The sequence below is a fragment of the Delphinus delphis genome, chromosome 11, assembly GCF_949987515.2.
Source record: "Delphinus delphis chromosome 11, mDelDel1.2, whole genome shotgun sequence".
Lineage (NCBI taxonomy): Eukaryota > Metazoa > Chordata > Mammalia > Artiodactyla > Delphinidae > Delphinus > Delphinus delphis.
The window spans coordinates 49036500-49052120 of NC_082693.1; the positions used below are offsets into that span (position 1 = coordinate 49036500).

At 34.6% G+C, this 15621-nt stretch overlaps 1 protein-coding gene across 3 annotated transcripts in view; it reads left to right on the top strand.

Moving 5' to 3' along the window:
- The window catches only part of USP15 (ubiquitin specific peptidase 15), a 128308-nt gene that overhangs the window by 78572 nt on the left and 34115 nt on the right, over positions 1 to 15621 (top strand). For all 3 annotated transcript variants that reach the window (XM_060025141.1, XM_060025138.1, XM_060025139.1), the window contains one exon: positions 1831 to 1975. In XM_060025141.1, coding sequence (XP_059881124.1) covers positions 1831 to 1975 — 145 coding nt within the window. The remainder of the gene's footprint in view (positions 1 to 1830; positions 1976 to 15621) is intronic.

Consider the following 15621-nt stretch of genomic DNA (forward strand, 5'->3'; position numbering starts at 1 on the left):
GCCTCTATTGTTGCGGAGCACAGGCTTCAGACGCGCAGGCTCAGTAGTTGTGGCTCACGGGCCCAGTTGCTCCGCGGCATGTGGGATCCTCCCAGACCAGGGCTCGAACCCGTGTCCCTGCATTGGCAGGCAGACTCTCAACCACTGCGCCACCAGGGAAGCCCCCTAAGCATTTCTTAAAGGGGTAAAAGGAAAACCAGGATTCAGTTTCTTGTTACATGTCCTCAAAGTTAGATTCAAGAATCCAGTCACTGAGTGACTATATATGGAATTGCTGATAGGTGCCTTGAACTTTGTTACTGCTAATCTAAAATAAAATATGAGTTATAAGGCTAGTGATCTGCAAAATCCAAAAGATGCTTGAACCCTTTTTTTTTTTCTTTAAGTTTAAAACAAGTAAATAGCTACAAGTCTATGAATTGCTCAAGGTTGCACTTCTTTGGAGCCTGCTCTTTTTGTTTAACTTTGCGATAGCTTGGTTTTTCAGTCTGAGAGTTGATCTTTTATTTGTGATGAAGGGGGGTGTTTTCTTAAAAATACAAAAATATTAGTGGGATAGCATTGTGTGCGTAAATTTTGGTTGATATGGTTTCGTGTGTTTTACCTGTTGGTTTGTTAGGGTGTGTATGTTTACTAAAGGCTTTGTTAGAACAAGCAGTAGTACAGTTCATTTTAACTGTTATAAAGTGAGAGTATAGAAGCTACAATAGGAAGTATTTGAAATTATAAGTAAAAACTTAAAAAAAAATAATACCAGGGATAAATTATAGCCAATTGAGACTGTCAGAGTTACTGATTTACCATGTTTATTTGTAACACTGTATTCATTTATTTACATCATTATTTGCTTTTAGCAAATAACCTTGATTCTTGTTCAGGTTTGTTCTAGTGAATAAAAAAAATAATGATTGAAAGTATGCTTTTGAATTATATCCAAAGCATCCATCATAAATATCTTATAAGATAACCTATTAAAAATTAAGGAAGAATCTATCCTTTTCCACAAAATTTTTTTTAGTTACATGTAAAAAGAAAGAAGGATCTAACTTATTGACTTCTCTTAGTTCTTTGTAAAATTACCCTGATTCTCTAAGGTTGAATATTATGTAGGGTTTTTTTTAAGATTAATATTTATTATACTCGTAGTACAAATTATCCTGAGGTTGTATTTACCTAGTTAAATAAACTGCATTAATCTGACAAACTAGAAGATTCTTTCCATAATAATAATAATACTGAAGTGTGTACTCGCTTCGAATCATTTCATTTTTGCGTTGCTGATCACCCCAGGCTGTTTTCTGCATTTGAATACCAGATTTTGCTGGTCTAGCGTAGAATACTATAAATAGAATCTTCAATGCATCAGAACAGTGATGTCACAAAGGCCCTGGAAATCTCTGCTCTCACCTGTAACTAAAGCACAACTCTTCCTGCTTCTACTGTTCTCACTCTATTACAGTAGCAGGATGTAAAAGGGACATCAGTGAGATGATTTATTGCTGCGGGTGGTGTTTAAAATCTGAATGTTTTACATTTGATGGAGCAATGAAGAATGGAGCAAGCTGTGAAGCTGCTCCAGTTAATCAAGGGTAGAAAGACATAATGTGGTTTGTATTGGTTGGTGTGGTATATGATGCCGTGATTTTCTTGATTGAATGAGGAGTATATTAATTAAGGGGGTTATTTTGATTTAGGTTCATGTTAAAAGTACCTGAGTTAAGTGCTTTATGACTGACCACGTATCTCAAATAGGTTTAAAGTACTCTGTTCATTCTAACTATATGATGATAATTGGCTGAATTATGAAAAAGATTTTTTGTTTTCTTCCAGTGTGAAAAACTCAAATTATTGTCTCCCATCATATACTGCTTATAAGAACTATGATTATTCAGAACCTGGAAGAAACAATGAACAGCCCGGCCTCTGTGGCCTAAGTAACCTGGGAAATACGTGTTTCATGAACTCAGCTATTCAGGTAGGTCTTTCCAAACAAAGTGAAACTCATATGTTTTATGGTAATCAATAATACAAGAGGAATAGAGTTGGGTTTTACTTGTCAGAATATGAGTATTATATGTGTTTGGAGAGTTTGTGTTTTCATGGAAGATTTAAGCATACACATTTGAATCATTCATTCTAAGAATATCTTATCATGATTCTCGGTTAGGTGGCATGTGATTGATTATCATAAAGTAGAAGATTAAATATAAGTTCATACAAAAAATATAATTCCAAACAGAAAACCTAGGCTCTCTGAGAAGAAAATAAAGCTAGTGAGATCTCTCCTTTATATGAAGTCTCTTGCTTTCTTTAGGCATTGGTGGGAGTTTCAGAGAATGATTATTTTATGGTCACCAGTGTTCTAACTCTAAATAAAATTAATTTTAAATCTTTTTTTTACCTTAATGTGAAATTAAGATTTGTAAAAATTAGAAAATTTTATGAACCTTTTGTATACATATTTTTAACAAATCACTTTCCCTTAAGACTCTTTCAGTTTGGGGATATAACAGATCACTGCCCTTTTTTTCCCTTTGTCTCTCCATAGAGCTTCCCTTTTCTTCCTGCTCTGTCTGTACCTTCTTCCAGTTTTACTTGTGAAATATTTATGTCTTTGATTGATTGTGAAGTAACAAGATCCATGTATACTTTAATATCACTGTTACTGTGCATAAAATTAGAGCTGGTTATTTTATTCCCCTTTTACAAATAAAATTCTGTATTTCAAAAAGCCCAAAATAATGGTATACTATTTTGATATTTGAATTTTAACCTTCTTTTGGAAGTCTTTTTTTTCTTTCTTTCCTTTTTTTTTGTGTGTGTGTGCAATTCTGAATTTCTATTTTTAAATCTGCAGTATTCTGTTCTCTATATTTTAATACTGAATCTCCTGTGCCCAGGAGGCACCCTCCAAAGATATAAATTAAATACAGATATGGATTGATAAGGACATTATTGCAAATCTTGACTATCTGAGAAAAGTATAGGACTCTTTATCATCCAAAATTCAAAATAAATCCTTTGTACATAGTCATTAATCCAGTTGTTTCCTAAATGAACCATTGTCTTTATAGCATTCTTGAAAAACTAGAAATTTAACTGTCATAACTCTTGACCAGGAGTTGGCAACTTTTCTTAGACATGCACTGGGATGTATAATTGATTAATTCCTGATATCTTGGTTTAGAGTTGAGCCACTCAGGAAATAGCCTATCTGCTGAAGCAGATACTGTATAGGTTAATAAACTATTCCTTTATAAACTTTCTTTGATGAGTAATATTGCTTATACTTTAATGTGAATTACTTTATCCAAAATTTTTTTCTAGGATCCTAGCACTAGTTAGACAATTAAATTTTAAAATATTTTATCTTTATTTTCCGGAAGAGGAGAAAGGGAACTCATCTGAGAAGAGCAAGCCAAAACATACTGTTATCCTGGCAGTTATTTAGATAACAAAGTAAAGTGCATGGGTGCTGAGCTTTCAGAGTAGGAACAGGGCAGACATATTGTAATTTTGTTTGTATATCTGTTGGACTACCCTGCCTAATCACTGAAACATCATCTTCAGCACCACCTCTGAAAAATGTTTTATATAATCGGTGGTTACATCAGTATCAGAAAACCCTTTCTCATATCACCAGTCATATTAATTGTTATACAACTACTTATCCTTGCACTACCAAAATTACTTTGGTTCTGGAGGCTTGATATTCTTGAGGTCTTTTGGGTTTTGTTTTTTTTTTTAACATTGTAGTATGGAAAACCAGTCTTGGTGCTTTTTCATAAGGATTAAGACTAGGATTTTCAAAAAGTTTTAATAGCATAAGCATAAAAAATTCGAGTCTATTAGAACAAGAGTTAGTGTTCTTGCTAATCATTCATGGTAGTCTCTAGCTTACATTCAAACTAAATTCCTTCTAGGGCAATATTACATTCTCGTTTCCTGTGCCTTTGTTATAGTCTATTTAGTGTTGTCTCCTTATGATTAACTCAATTTCTCAAAAACAAGTATTAAAATGAAATCTTCTCATCAGCTATGTTGAGCTAGATTTGGCATTTGTTGAACTTTTTTGTGTATGTTTAAGGTGTAAGAAACTTCATTTATTAGTTTTTGCTTCTGTTCAAAGCAATTTTATTACAATAGGTATGTCTAATGCTGACCTTCTCTCTTAATATATTTCATCTTTACATGTTTCATTTCAACTGAGATATAGCCATGAGGGTGAGGTTTGTTAGGGTGATAGTTTGTAATTTTCTGATAATATCATAAAGTAAGAAAAAACTTTCATGAAAATTTTAGCAAAATATTTTAAGCAGTGGATATTATTTTATGTCTGTATCTTGTTGGAAACTGTACTTTTTCTAAAATAAAACTCTCCAATCAAGTTGGAGAAGAGAAGAAATTAGTTTCAATTTTTGCTGCTTTTGACTTTTAATCCAAATCCAGAATTAGAAAAGCTAGTACTTCAGTTTTATTTTCTGAAAGCATCTGTGATTTTTAATTGCTTTAGATGTCAGCTCTCAAGTTGAAAATTCACCATAGGAGGGAATATAAAATGGTGGCAGTAGCCTATGTTATTCTGTTGTAAGTTCTTAGGTCCACAGATGAAAAGGGTAAAAGATAGTTAATAGAGTAGATTTTTTAAAATAATGTTTTTAGATACTGTTTCCTCAGTTATGCTGTTTTTTCGAGTGACTTCTGTGACTTCTGTGAAACTGAAGATAATTCATGAACTTCAGAAAATATTATTTAAAAAAATCTGATAATTTGTATTTTAATATAATTCCTTTTATTAATTCAATAATTCTAAAAATATGAGTGGTCTTTAGTACATCAGGCAGTGTAATTATTGATATATTGTTAACAATATGGATATGAAAACATACCTATTTTTTCTTTGTGAGAATGGGTTATGCTTAACCCATCAGTAGCCTTAAGATGATGAAATTGTTTGATAGCTTGTGATTAAAAACTTAAGAAGCACCAATCTGAGTGTGATTTAATATCATTATTGTTATTATTCAATTTAATTATATTGATATTCAAGATTTTCTCTGATTTAATGGTACAACTGAGTATTAAGTTTTTCTGATGAGCACAGTACTGCCATACAGTTTCAATTTATCAAGTTAATATTTACTGAATGGCAAACATGTGAGATACTTTTAGACATAGATCCTGACTTATGAAGAGTATAGTCTTGATATTGTGATTTTTCACGTTTTACTTTTAGCATGAAAATTTTTTTTTAATTATTACTTTGAAAAGTTTAATTGTATCCTCAATATTTAAACAGATGTAGTGAAGTTGCTTTGGTTGGGTGAAGTGCCCGGAGTCCCATCTGCTTTCTTCTACTTAGTGGCCCCAGAAGCATTCTCATGGGATCCCAGGGCTCTGAGGAACAGTTTAAAAACCATATTCTGGCTAGAGAAAAGAAAACAACACATTAAAAATTAGCAATAAAAGTTAGAAGCACAGACTATGGAGTTACACTATCTGGATTGATACTGATCACCTGTGCTGCCCTGTATAAGTTGTTTCTATAACTCATTTTTCTCCTAAGGTAAGGAAAATAATAGTACCCATATCTTAGGAGTTTTGTGGGGATTAAGTGAGTTGATGAATATAAAGCTCTTAGGATAGTGACTGGCACATTGTAAACGAATAGGTATTAGATTGTGATATTATTTTATCTTTTTAAATTGAAGGAGTCAAGCAGAATGACTTCGGGAAAATTCTACCATCCATAGTTCCTGTATTTCTTTGTTCTTCTTTCCTACAAGTCTTATTCCACTTTGTCAGGACCTACTGAATGAAGAAAGATTTGAATGTACTTCTAATTTTTTTGGCTTAGTAGTATTACAATAATGGTATTTATCATTATAAATCAGTATTATCCATTTCTGAGCTGTGTTAATTTAGCTCTCCTAGGCATACTGATAGGCAAGGGATATAACAACATAGAACTGTTCATGAATAAGCAATCTGCAGGAAATTTAAGATTCTTGAGTTCAGGTTATCTCAGGCCTCAGCCTCCTGAGTAGTTATGATTACAGGCATATACCACCGTGTCCCAGTGGTACAAATAAGTTAACAAAGTAGTTTTCTAGGGCCCTAAATGTATTATTCCATTGAGAGAATGTCTAGTTTTTGAAATTTGCATTATTGGAGGTAATTTTAATTAGCATTAGTTGAGTAGATTGCAGGAGCACTCCAACCCTTGTCTTTTTCATTGTCAAGGCCTAGGAGGCTCATGATTGGTCTCCTGAAAGAAGCAACTCTTCAGATGGATTTGAAGCAGGGGAGTGATATATGGTCCTTTTCACTGGAAAGCTGCATGGCATGAGATAGTTGTTTTCAAACTCTTTACTTGGAAGTAATAGGTCTCCTTAAACAGACTCTAGGAATTCACTGAAAAAACTGATAGTAATCAAGGACCTGTTCATTATCCCTGTCACACAATGCAAAGTCAGTTGAAATTCCAGGCATTTTTAAGGTCAGCTTCTTCCTGTGATCTGTTGGGTTAGGGAAAAAATCTTTCTGTAAATTCAGAAGAATATTGAAAGTTTTTTTATAAGACTTAATTAAAGAGAATGAGTGATACTACACAGAAATAATATTCTTTTAGGAAACTAGATTCTCATTATAATGTAAAACAGTAAAAAAGTCGTTACTAAAGCTATTATTTCTGTGTTCTAGTACTTCATAGCTTTGAATGTGACTAAGTGTAATGCTTTTCTACACTTACCTGAGACTCATTTTGCATTTATTGGAACAAATTCTTGGAAACACACTTTAACATGAAGCTTTGTAATTTTGTTCAAATTAACCAAACTTATAGCTGAATAAATGAACATAGTTTCAATCACAAAAAGAAACACCTAACCCCTGAGACATAAGAATTTTAAAAAACAGTTTAGGATTTTAAAGAAAATGACTTCTGATAAACTGAGAATGTGGCTGATTAAAAGTTCAAATAATATTCCTAGGGCAGATTTTTATCTATCCAAGCAATTAAACTCAATTATTTGAGTTTCTTCCATACCATGTGCCAAAAATTACATGGCAAACTAGCATCAAAAATATGTTTAATTATCAAATGACAACTCAATCAGATCTTTCCAATTTGATAAAGGTAAAGAAATGGAAACAGCCTTACTTGTATTAGAACCATTCACTTTCCCATCACAGATACCAATGTTTCTACTTCTCCCTTGTTTGCAGGGAAAGGGAGAAGTATCCCTTCCCTTTAGAAAAAGAAAAGGGGCTGGGAAAAGAGAACCTGAATTCTCAGGCAGCTTATTTGTGGAAAGAGTATATATAGCAAAGTTGTGTAAGTATTTAGTTTTCATAACTGGAGTAGAAACGGTATCTCTGAAAGAATGCCTTGTACCTGTGTAACTTGGCTAAAATGATTCCTGTTCTTTCTGTTCTTCACATTCTTCCAAATTAATATACAAATTTCTCTAGGATTAATGCTTCTATTTCTGTTAATAAAAACTTTCTAATGTTTTGTCAGTCCCTAATTCTATAATAGGAAATGACAAGAGTACAGGTTACAGGGGAAAGGCTTATTTCAAGGAGTTGTAAATAATTATATCTGATTTTAATACAGAATTGTTTTACATTATATTCACTAGGTAGAATTACTTGCAGTGCTAACATTTATGGCAGCAGTTTTTAATATAATCACACTGAAGTATCTTGTATTGATTTTAATAACTACTCAAAGTATCTGTAATTGAAAACATAAGAAATGTTAATCTTTAATATATAATGGTAACTACAAATTTGACCCCTCTAACAAAAGAAAAGAAAAGAAAAAGCGGTTCCAGATTTACTTCTGTTACCTAAAAATCAAAAACAGTTCATTTTCTTGATGTCAAAATCTTTTCTAAAATACATTTTCTTCCTTTAATAAAGTTATGCATATCATTCAACACATTATGATTGGAATATTCTTAAGTATATCAGGGTTATGTTCTAAATTTTATAAATTGGTATTATTGAATAGTGTCACTAGAAAATATAAGAGATTGGACTGATAGAGCCTTTCAAAGGAGAAAGACATGCTAAATTTCTCTTAAAGCCTTGTTTGTTGTCTTTTGCCTATTTGTTCTAACGTATACATTTAAATTCTGGTCAGTTGCGGCTATGCTGTTTTAATTACTGAAAGACCCTCATCTGTTAGATTTTTTGCTTCTAATATCACACTTAAGATCATCTTTCTATATTAGTTTGTGAGTAAAAATAGTTTGTGGTGATGCATGTTACCAATGATCAACTTCATTAGTGTTTTCACTTTGCCAATAATGGATGCTTAGTTCAGTATTTTTTTTTTAGTAGTGTATATATGGAAACCAATTGCTAAGTGTTACCAATCACCTCTTTACAGTAATTTGTAAACTATACTATACTATACTGGGAGAGTGTCAGTGAGTTGGTTACTGAAAACCATTGCTTAATTAATAATAATATTTAAAATAAATTACTAATTCTCATAAATTCATGTTAAAATATTAATAGCCCAGTAATGAACTTGCAGTATCTGATAGTAACAGTATCCTTCTTTGCATAGTAAAGGTTGTTTTTCCTATCATTGTCACTTTCTTAATTTCCTCTTCACAGAGACCCCTGGGTTAGGGCATCTGTTATCCTTATTTCACTGATGAGGAAATTGAGGCAAGGAAAGTTTAAGTGACTTGTCATTCACTAAGACAAGTTAATAAATGAGTTAAAACTGGGCTGTTATTCAGATATCCTGAGATAATGTATCTTTCATAATTATACTAGTCAGCTTGTAAGAAATGCTTTTAAAATGTTTCATTTTATTGTCACATATACATAACATAACATTTACCATTTTAACTATTTTTAACTTCAGTGGTATTAAGTATATTCACATTGTTGTGCAACCATTAAAAATGTTTTTATGTTTATGCCAAATATATGGCCCCCCTAATACAAGATGTTCCCATAAGGTGTTCCCATAACTGTTTGCATGATTCAAACAGTTTCCCTGGGAGGTTATTTACACACTTACTCATTTGATGGTGTGTTCGAAATATTTTAAGAACTCCTTTTGGAATTGCTTTCATTCTTCTGAATTTCACTGATGGATATTTCTCTTCCTTTGATGACAAAGTTGATTTTTCAAAAACCTGATGTTATTCAGAGCATTATCTGCAGAATATTATAGGTGATCAAGCTAGATAATTTTTTTCAAATAATAAATATACTTGTGCAGTCATCCATTCATTTACTCAGCAAATATTCATCAAGGGCCCACTAAGTGCCTTTCACTCTGATAGGCAATAACTATACCATGGTGAACAAAACCAGAACTATTTCCATGGATCGTAGTCTAGTAGGGGAGATAAACGTTAAATAAATTGTGAATATTTTAAGCATCATGAAAAGAAAAAATCATGGAGAGTGCTCTGAGTATAACAAGAGCTGGGAGAGCACCTAATTTATATTGGATACCATGTTCCCCAGAAGTAACCTTTGAGCTATGACCAAAGAATAGGTGTTAGTTGGGCAGGTGAGAGTTGAAGTCAGATGGAGCAACAGCATGTGCAGAGCCCCTAAGGTGGGCAAGTTTGAGGAACCAAAGATGAGTAACCTGTGAGATAATATTTAAATGGGGGTGGGATAAAATGAGTTCAGAGAAATAGGCAAAAGCCAGATCATGTGGGGGAATATGGATTGTAATGTATTAAAAGGCATTGAAGGTTCCAGGCTGCTATCATCTCATCTGGTTTATTGCATTTATCTTCTAGCTGATTTCTCTGCTTATACCCTTAACTCCTATGGTCTGTCCTCACAAGGACAGCCAGAGCGATGTTTTTAAACTTAAGGCACCTGTCACCCTTTGTCCATATCACTAAATGCCTTCTTATTTCACTCAACAGAAGCTAGAGTTCTTAAAAGAGAATATAAGGCATATAAGGCCGTGTATGATCTGGCTTCTGTCTTATTTTCTACCACTTTCCTCCATGCTCACTCTGCTCCATCCTCAGTGGCCCCCCTCACATATTGCACGAATGTTCCTGCCTTGGGGTCTCTGAACTTATAATTTCCTATACTTGGAATGTTCTTTCTCCAAATGTTTATATCCTTTCTTTCTCACTTCCTTTAGGTCTCTATTAATCAGTCAGATCCTTCCCCACTCACTGTATACGATGGTAACTGCCCTCTCCCATTCCATGACCACCTGATATATGCTGTATATATATATTTGAGTTTTTTGTTTATCTGTTTGCCTCCCTCTACTCCCAACTCATGCTCCATGAGCACAGGAGTTTTGTTTTAGTCACTGCTATAGCCCCATTACCTCAAACAGTGTCTGGCGTGTATTGTAGAAGGCATTCAAATTAATGAAAAGTGAAGGAAATCACAAGTGTGTGTCTGGTTTTTGGCTTGTACGTCATAATGAGAACATAATGGTAACAGTGGGAGGAGAGACACAGGAGAAGTAGGTTTGGGGTAAGGAGAAGATTATGAGTTAATTTTAGTCATGTTCAGTTTGTCATACCAATGAAACATCCAAGTGGATATACCATAGGCAGTTGGATATTCTAGTATGGAATATAGACCAGAGGCCTAGGTTAGAAATAAAAATATGACTGTAGATGGTATTTAAAATCAGGGAAATGATTGCATCTGTGAAGTGAGGCCATCTGTGAAAAAGACATCCCAGGACTAAGCCTTACAATATAACATTTGAATATAACATTTGAATATAACATTTGAATCTAACATTTGAAAGGAGGAAAGACACTACTGTTGCAACAGGAAAAAAAGAAATGGATTATGGATGCAAGTAGTTTCTAGATTTTGTAATGACTTCCATTATCTTAAAAGTACGAGACCAGATCATAATCTAAGAATGAAAGAATAAGATTGCTCAGCAATGTTGAGATCTCATTGTTTGAGATCTTAATGTTTAGCTACATGGTGCATAAAATAGATGGGTTCATACATGAAAATGATTGGGTTCATCTAGGGCTGTAGAGAGAAATCAAAGGAATTAAGAGCAACTAGACGAATTTTCTTATTTAGCTAATCCAGTAAACATCCACTGAGACCTGCTCCGTGCCAAGCATTGTTCTAGACACTGGTGGTACAGAGTTGAACAAGACTGTGCCTATCCTCTTGAATGTCGTGCTGTGGTGAATGAGATAGCCATATAAATAAATAAGATGTAATATGTGACATGATAGAAAGCATGATCAGCCAAATGTTTTGAAAGCAAAGAAAAGAGAGCCATTGGGAAATAAGTCAGGCTTCACCAAGGAGGTGACACTTGAGTTGGGTCTTGATTTCATTTGATTGAGTATATTATTCATTATGACTTACGTTTGGTTCATCTGGTCATAAAAATAGCAGTGACTTACCAGAGGTACAACTATAACATTATAGCTCATGCTTGTTACCACATTTTTCCACCACAAAAATCCCTACATCAGAGGGAGGAACACTCCCAAACTCATTCTACGAAGCCACCATCACCCTGATACCAAAACCAGACAAAGATGTTACAAAGAAAGAAAACTACAGGCCAATATCACTATGAACATAGATGCAAAAATCCTCAACAAAATACTAGCAAGCAGAATCCAACAGCACATTAAAAGGATCATACACCATGATCAAATGGGGTTTATCCCAGGAATGCAAGGATTCTTCAGTAATTGATTCTTCAATCAATGTGATACACCATATTAACAAATTGAAGGAGAAAAACCATATGACCATCTCAATAGATGCACAGAAAGCTTTCGACAAAATTAAATACCCATTTATGATAAAAACCCTCCAGAAAATAGGCATGGAGGGAACTTACCTCAACATATGCCAAACCCACAGCCAACATCACCCTCAATGGTGAAAAACTGAAACCATTTCCACTAAGATCAGGAAGAAGACAAGGTTTCCCACTCTCACCACTATGAATCAACATTGTTTTGGAAGTTTTAGCCACAGCCATCAGAGAAGAAAAAGAAAGAAAAGGAATCCAAATCGGAAAAGAAGTAAAGCTGTCACTGTTGGCAGATGACATGATACTATACATAGAGAATCCTAAAGATGCTACCAGAAAACTACTAGAGCTAATCAATGAATTTGGTAAAGTAGCAGGATACAAAATTAATGCACAGAAATCTCTTGCATTCCTATACACTAGTGATGAAAAATCTGAAAGTGAAATTAAGGAAACACTCCCATTTACCACTGCAACAAAAAGAATAAAATACCTAGGAATAAACCTACCTAAGGAGACAAAAGACCTGTATGCAGAAACCTATAAGACACTGATGAAAGAAATTAAAGATGATACAAACAGATGGAGAGATATACCATGTTCTTGGATTGGAAGACTCAGTGTTGTGAAAATGACTATACTACCCAAAGCAATCCACAGATTCAGTGCAATCCCTATCAAACTGCCAAGGGCATTTTTCACAGAACTAGAACAAAAAATTTCACAATTTGTATGGAAACACAAAAGACCTCGAATAGCCAAAGCAATTTTGAGAAAGAAAACCAGAGCTGGAGGAATCAGGCTCCCTGGCATAAGACTATACTACAAAGCTACAGTAATCAAGACAGTATGGTTCTGGCACAAAAACAGAAATATAGATCAATGGAACAGGATAGAAAGCCCAGAGATAAACCCACGCACATATGGTCACCTTATTTTTGATGAAGGAGGCAAGAATATACAGTGGAGAAAAGGCAGTCTCTTCAATAAGTGGTGCTGGGAAATGGGACAGCTACATGTAAAAGAATGAAATTAGAACACTCCCTAACACCATACCCAAAAATAAACTCAAAATGGATTAAAGACCTAAATGTAAGGTCAGACACTATCAAACTCTTAGAGGAAAACATAGGCAGAACACTCTGACATAAATCACAGCAAGATCCTTTTTGACCCACCTCCTAGAGAAATGGAAATAAAAACAAAAATAAACAAATAGGACCTAATGAAACTTAAAAGTTTTTGCACAGCAAAGGAAACCATAAACAAGACGAAAAGACAACCCTCAGAATGGGAGAAAATATTTGCAAATGAAGCAACTGACAAAGGATGAATCTCATGCAGCTCAATATCAAAAAAACAAACCACCCAATCCAAAAATGGGCAGAAGACCTAAATAGACATTTCTCCAAAGAAGATATACAGATTGGCAACAAACACATGAAAGGATGCTCAACATTATTAATCATTAGAGAAATGCAAATCAAAACTACAGTGAGTTATCACCTCACACCAGTCAGAATGGCCATCATCACAGAATCTACAAACAATAAGTGCTGGAGAGGGTGTGGAGAAAAGGGAACCCTCTTGCACTGTTGGGAATGTAAATTAATACAGCCACCATGGAGAACAGTATGGAGGTTTCTTAAAAAACTAAAACTAGAACTACCGTATGACCCAGCAATCCCATTGCTGGGCATATACCCTGAGAAAACCATAATTCATAAAGAGTCATGTACCACAGTTTTCATTGCAGCTCTATTTACTATAACCAGGACATGGAAGCAACCTAAGTGTCCATCAATAGATGAATGGATAAAGAAGATGTGGCACATGTATACAATGGAATATTTCGCAGCCATAAAAAGAAACGAAATTGAGTTGTTTGTAGTGAGGTGGTTGGTCCTATATACGCTACCAAATGTAAAACCGATAGCTAGTGGGAAGCAGCCGCACAGCACAGGGAGATCAGCTCAGTGCTCACGTACAGGGGTGGGATTGGGAGGGTGGGAGGGAGGGAGACAAGAGGGAAGAGATATGGAGATATGTATATGTGTGTTGCTGATTCACTTTGTTATAGAGCAAAAACTAACACACCATTGTAAAGCAATTATACTCCAATAAAAATATTTTTAAAAAATCATATTTTACCATAGTAAAAACCACATTGTTCATACACTCAATAAACACATACTGACACCTCCTGGGTGCTAGACAGCAATGCTTTTTCATACGTCTGCCAACTCTAAAAAGAGAGAACCTAAATATTCTGAGCAGTGACAATATCGATGAAACAAACATATAGTCTCCTAAAGTAATTAAGTCAAAAATGATGTTCATATGAATTTGAAGTGTTTACTGGAAAAATCACTCTTTGCTTTATAATCGTCCCATGCATAATTAAAAATATGTCTTCATTTAGATTTTTTAATACATAAATTTATTTATTTTTGGCTGCTTTAGGTCTTCATTGCTGTGTGCAGGCCTTCTCTAGTTGTGGCAAGGTGGGGGCTACTCTTCGTTGCGATGTGCGGGCTTCTCATTGCCGTGGCTTCTGTTGTTGCAGAGTGTGGTCTGTAGGTGCTTAGGCTTCTGTAGTTGCAGCACAGGGACTCAGTAGTTGTGGCGCACGGGCTTAGTTGCTCCACAGCATGTGGATCTCCCCAGATTAGGGCTCGAACCCATGTCCCCTGCATTGGCAGGCAGATTCTTAACCACTGTGCCACCAGGGAAGTCCTATTTAGAGAGGTTTGTTTTGAATATAAACTCGATCATTGACTGACACACACACGCCAATATACATACACACGTACATATTTATTATGCATATATGAATGAATACATATATTTTTAAATAGTTTTGGTATATGATTAAGGTATTTTGTGTAATTCTTCAGTAATTGCCCAGGGCTTTTCTAAGCCTTATGTACCTTGCCCAAGAGAAAGCTTTCAGTAACTGTTTTTAAAAGAAATTAAAAACAAGTTCTTGACCAAAATATTACTAACTGTTCATAAGGAAATTCTTAATACCAAGATATAATGTACTTTATGATTCCTCTTACATTTATTGAATACCATACCAAAAGTATCTATATCATCATAATTACGCCACCATCTTCCTGAGACCTCTCTTACCTTCCCTGAGACTTGTTCCATTAATTGTCTCTTCTTTGTTCTATATCTTTAACCTCACCTCTTCACTGTCTTCCTTTCCTCGTATATGCATGGTCAACTCTTTTTTTTTTAATGGGGTGGGAGGGAGATGGAGTGAGGAGTACCCTTGACCTTGAAGAGGGTGGTCTGTCCTCCCTACTTTCTCATGTCCCATTCAGTAGCCCTCATGTCTGCAGCTTAGCACAGTAGTTAAAGCTTAGATTTTGCAACTTGACTGCTTGGATTCAAATCCTAGTTCTGTTACTTGTAAGTTGTGTGACCTTGGATAAGAAACTTTTTAGTTTATCTGTTAAATGGAGATAACATGCTTAAGTACTTGGCACATAACAAACAATGTGCAAGTATCAACTGCTGTTATATCATCACTGTGACCATCATACCACCCCACAGAAATTGTTTTTGGTAAGGTCGTTCTTGACTCCGTTTCCTAGGCTCTTTGTAGCCCCTTTACCTTTGAGAAGTTGACATCTGCTTAAAAGTGACAAATCCCAGATCTGTCTCCACCATACTTCTCCCTCCTGAGTTTTCCTCCAAAATATAACTATTAGATGGACATTTCTGCCTAAACAATATTAAAGATAACTCAAACTCAGCATGTGTATGACTAAACGTATTTCCTAGAAACCCGATGCTTTTATTTATTATACTCCCTTATAGATGCAACCATTAATTAACCCAAG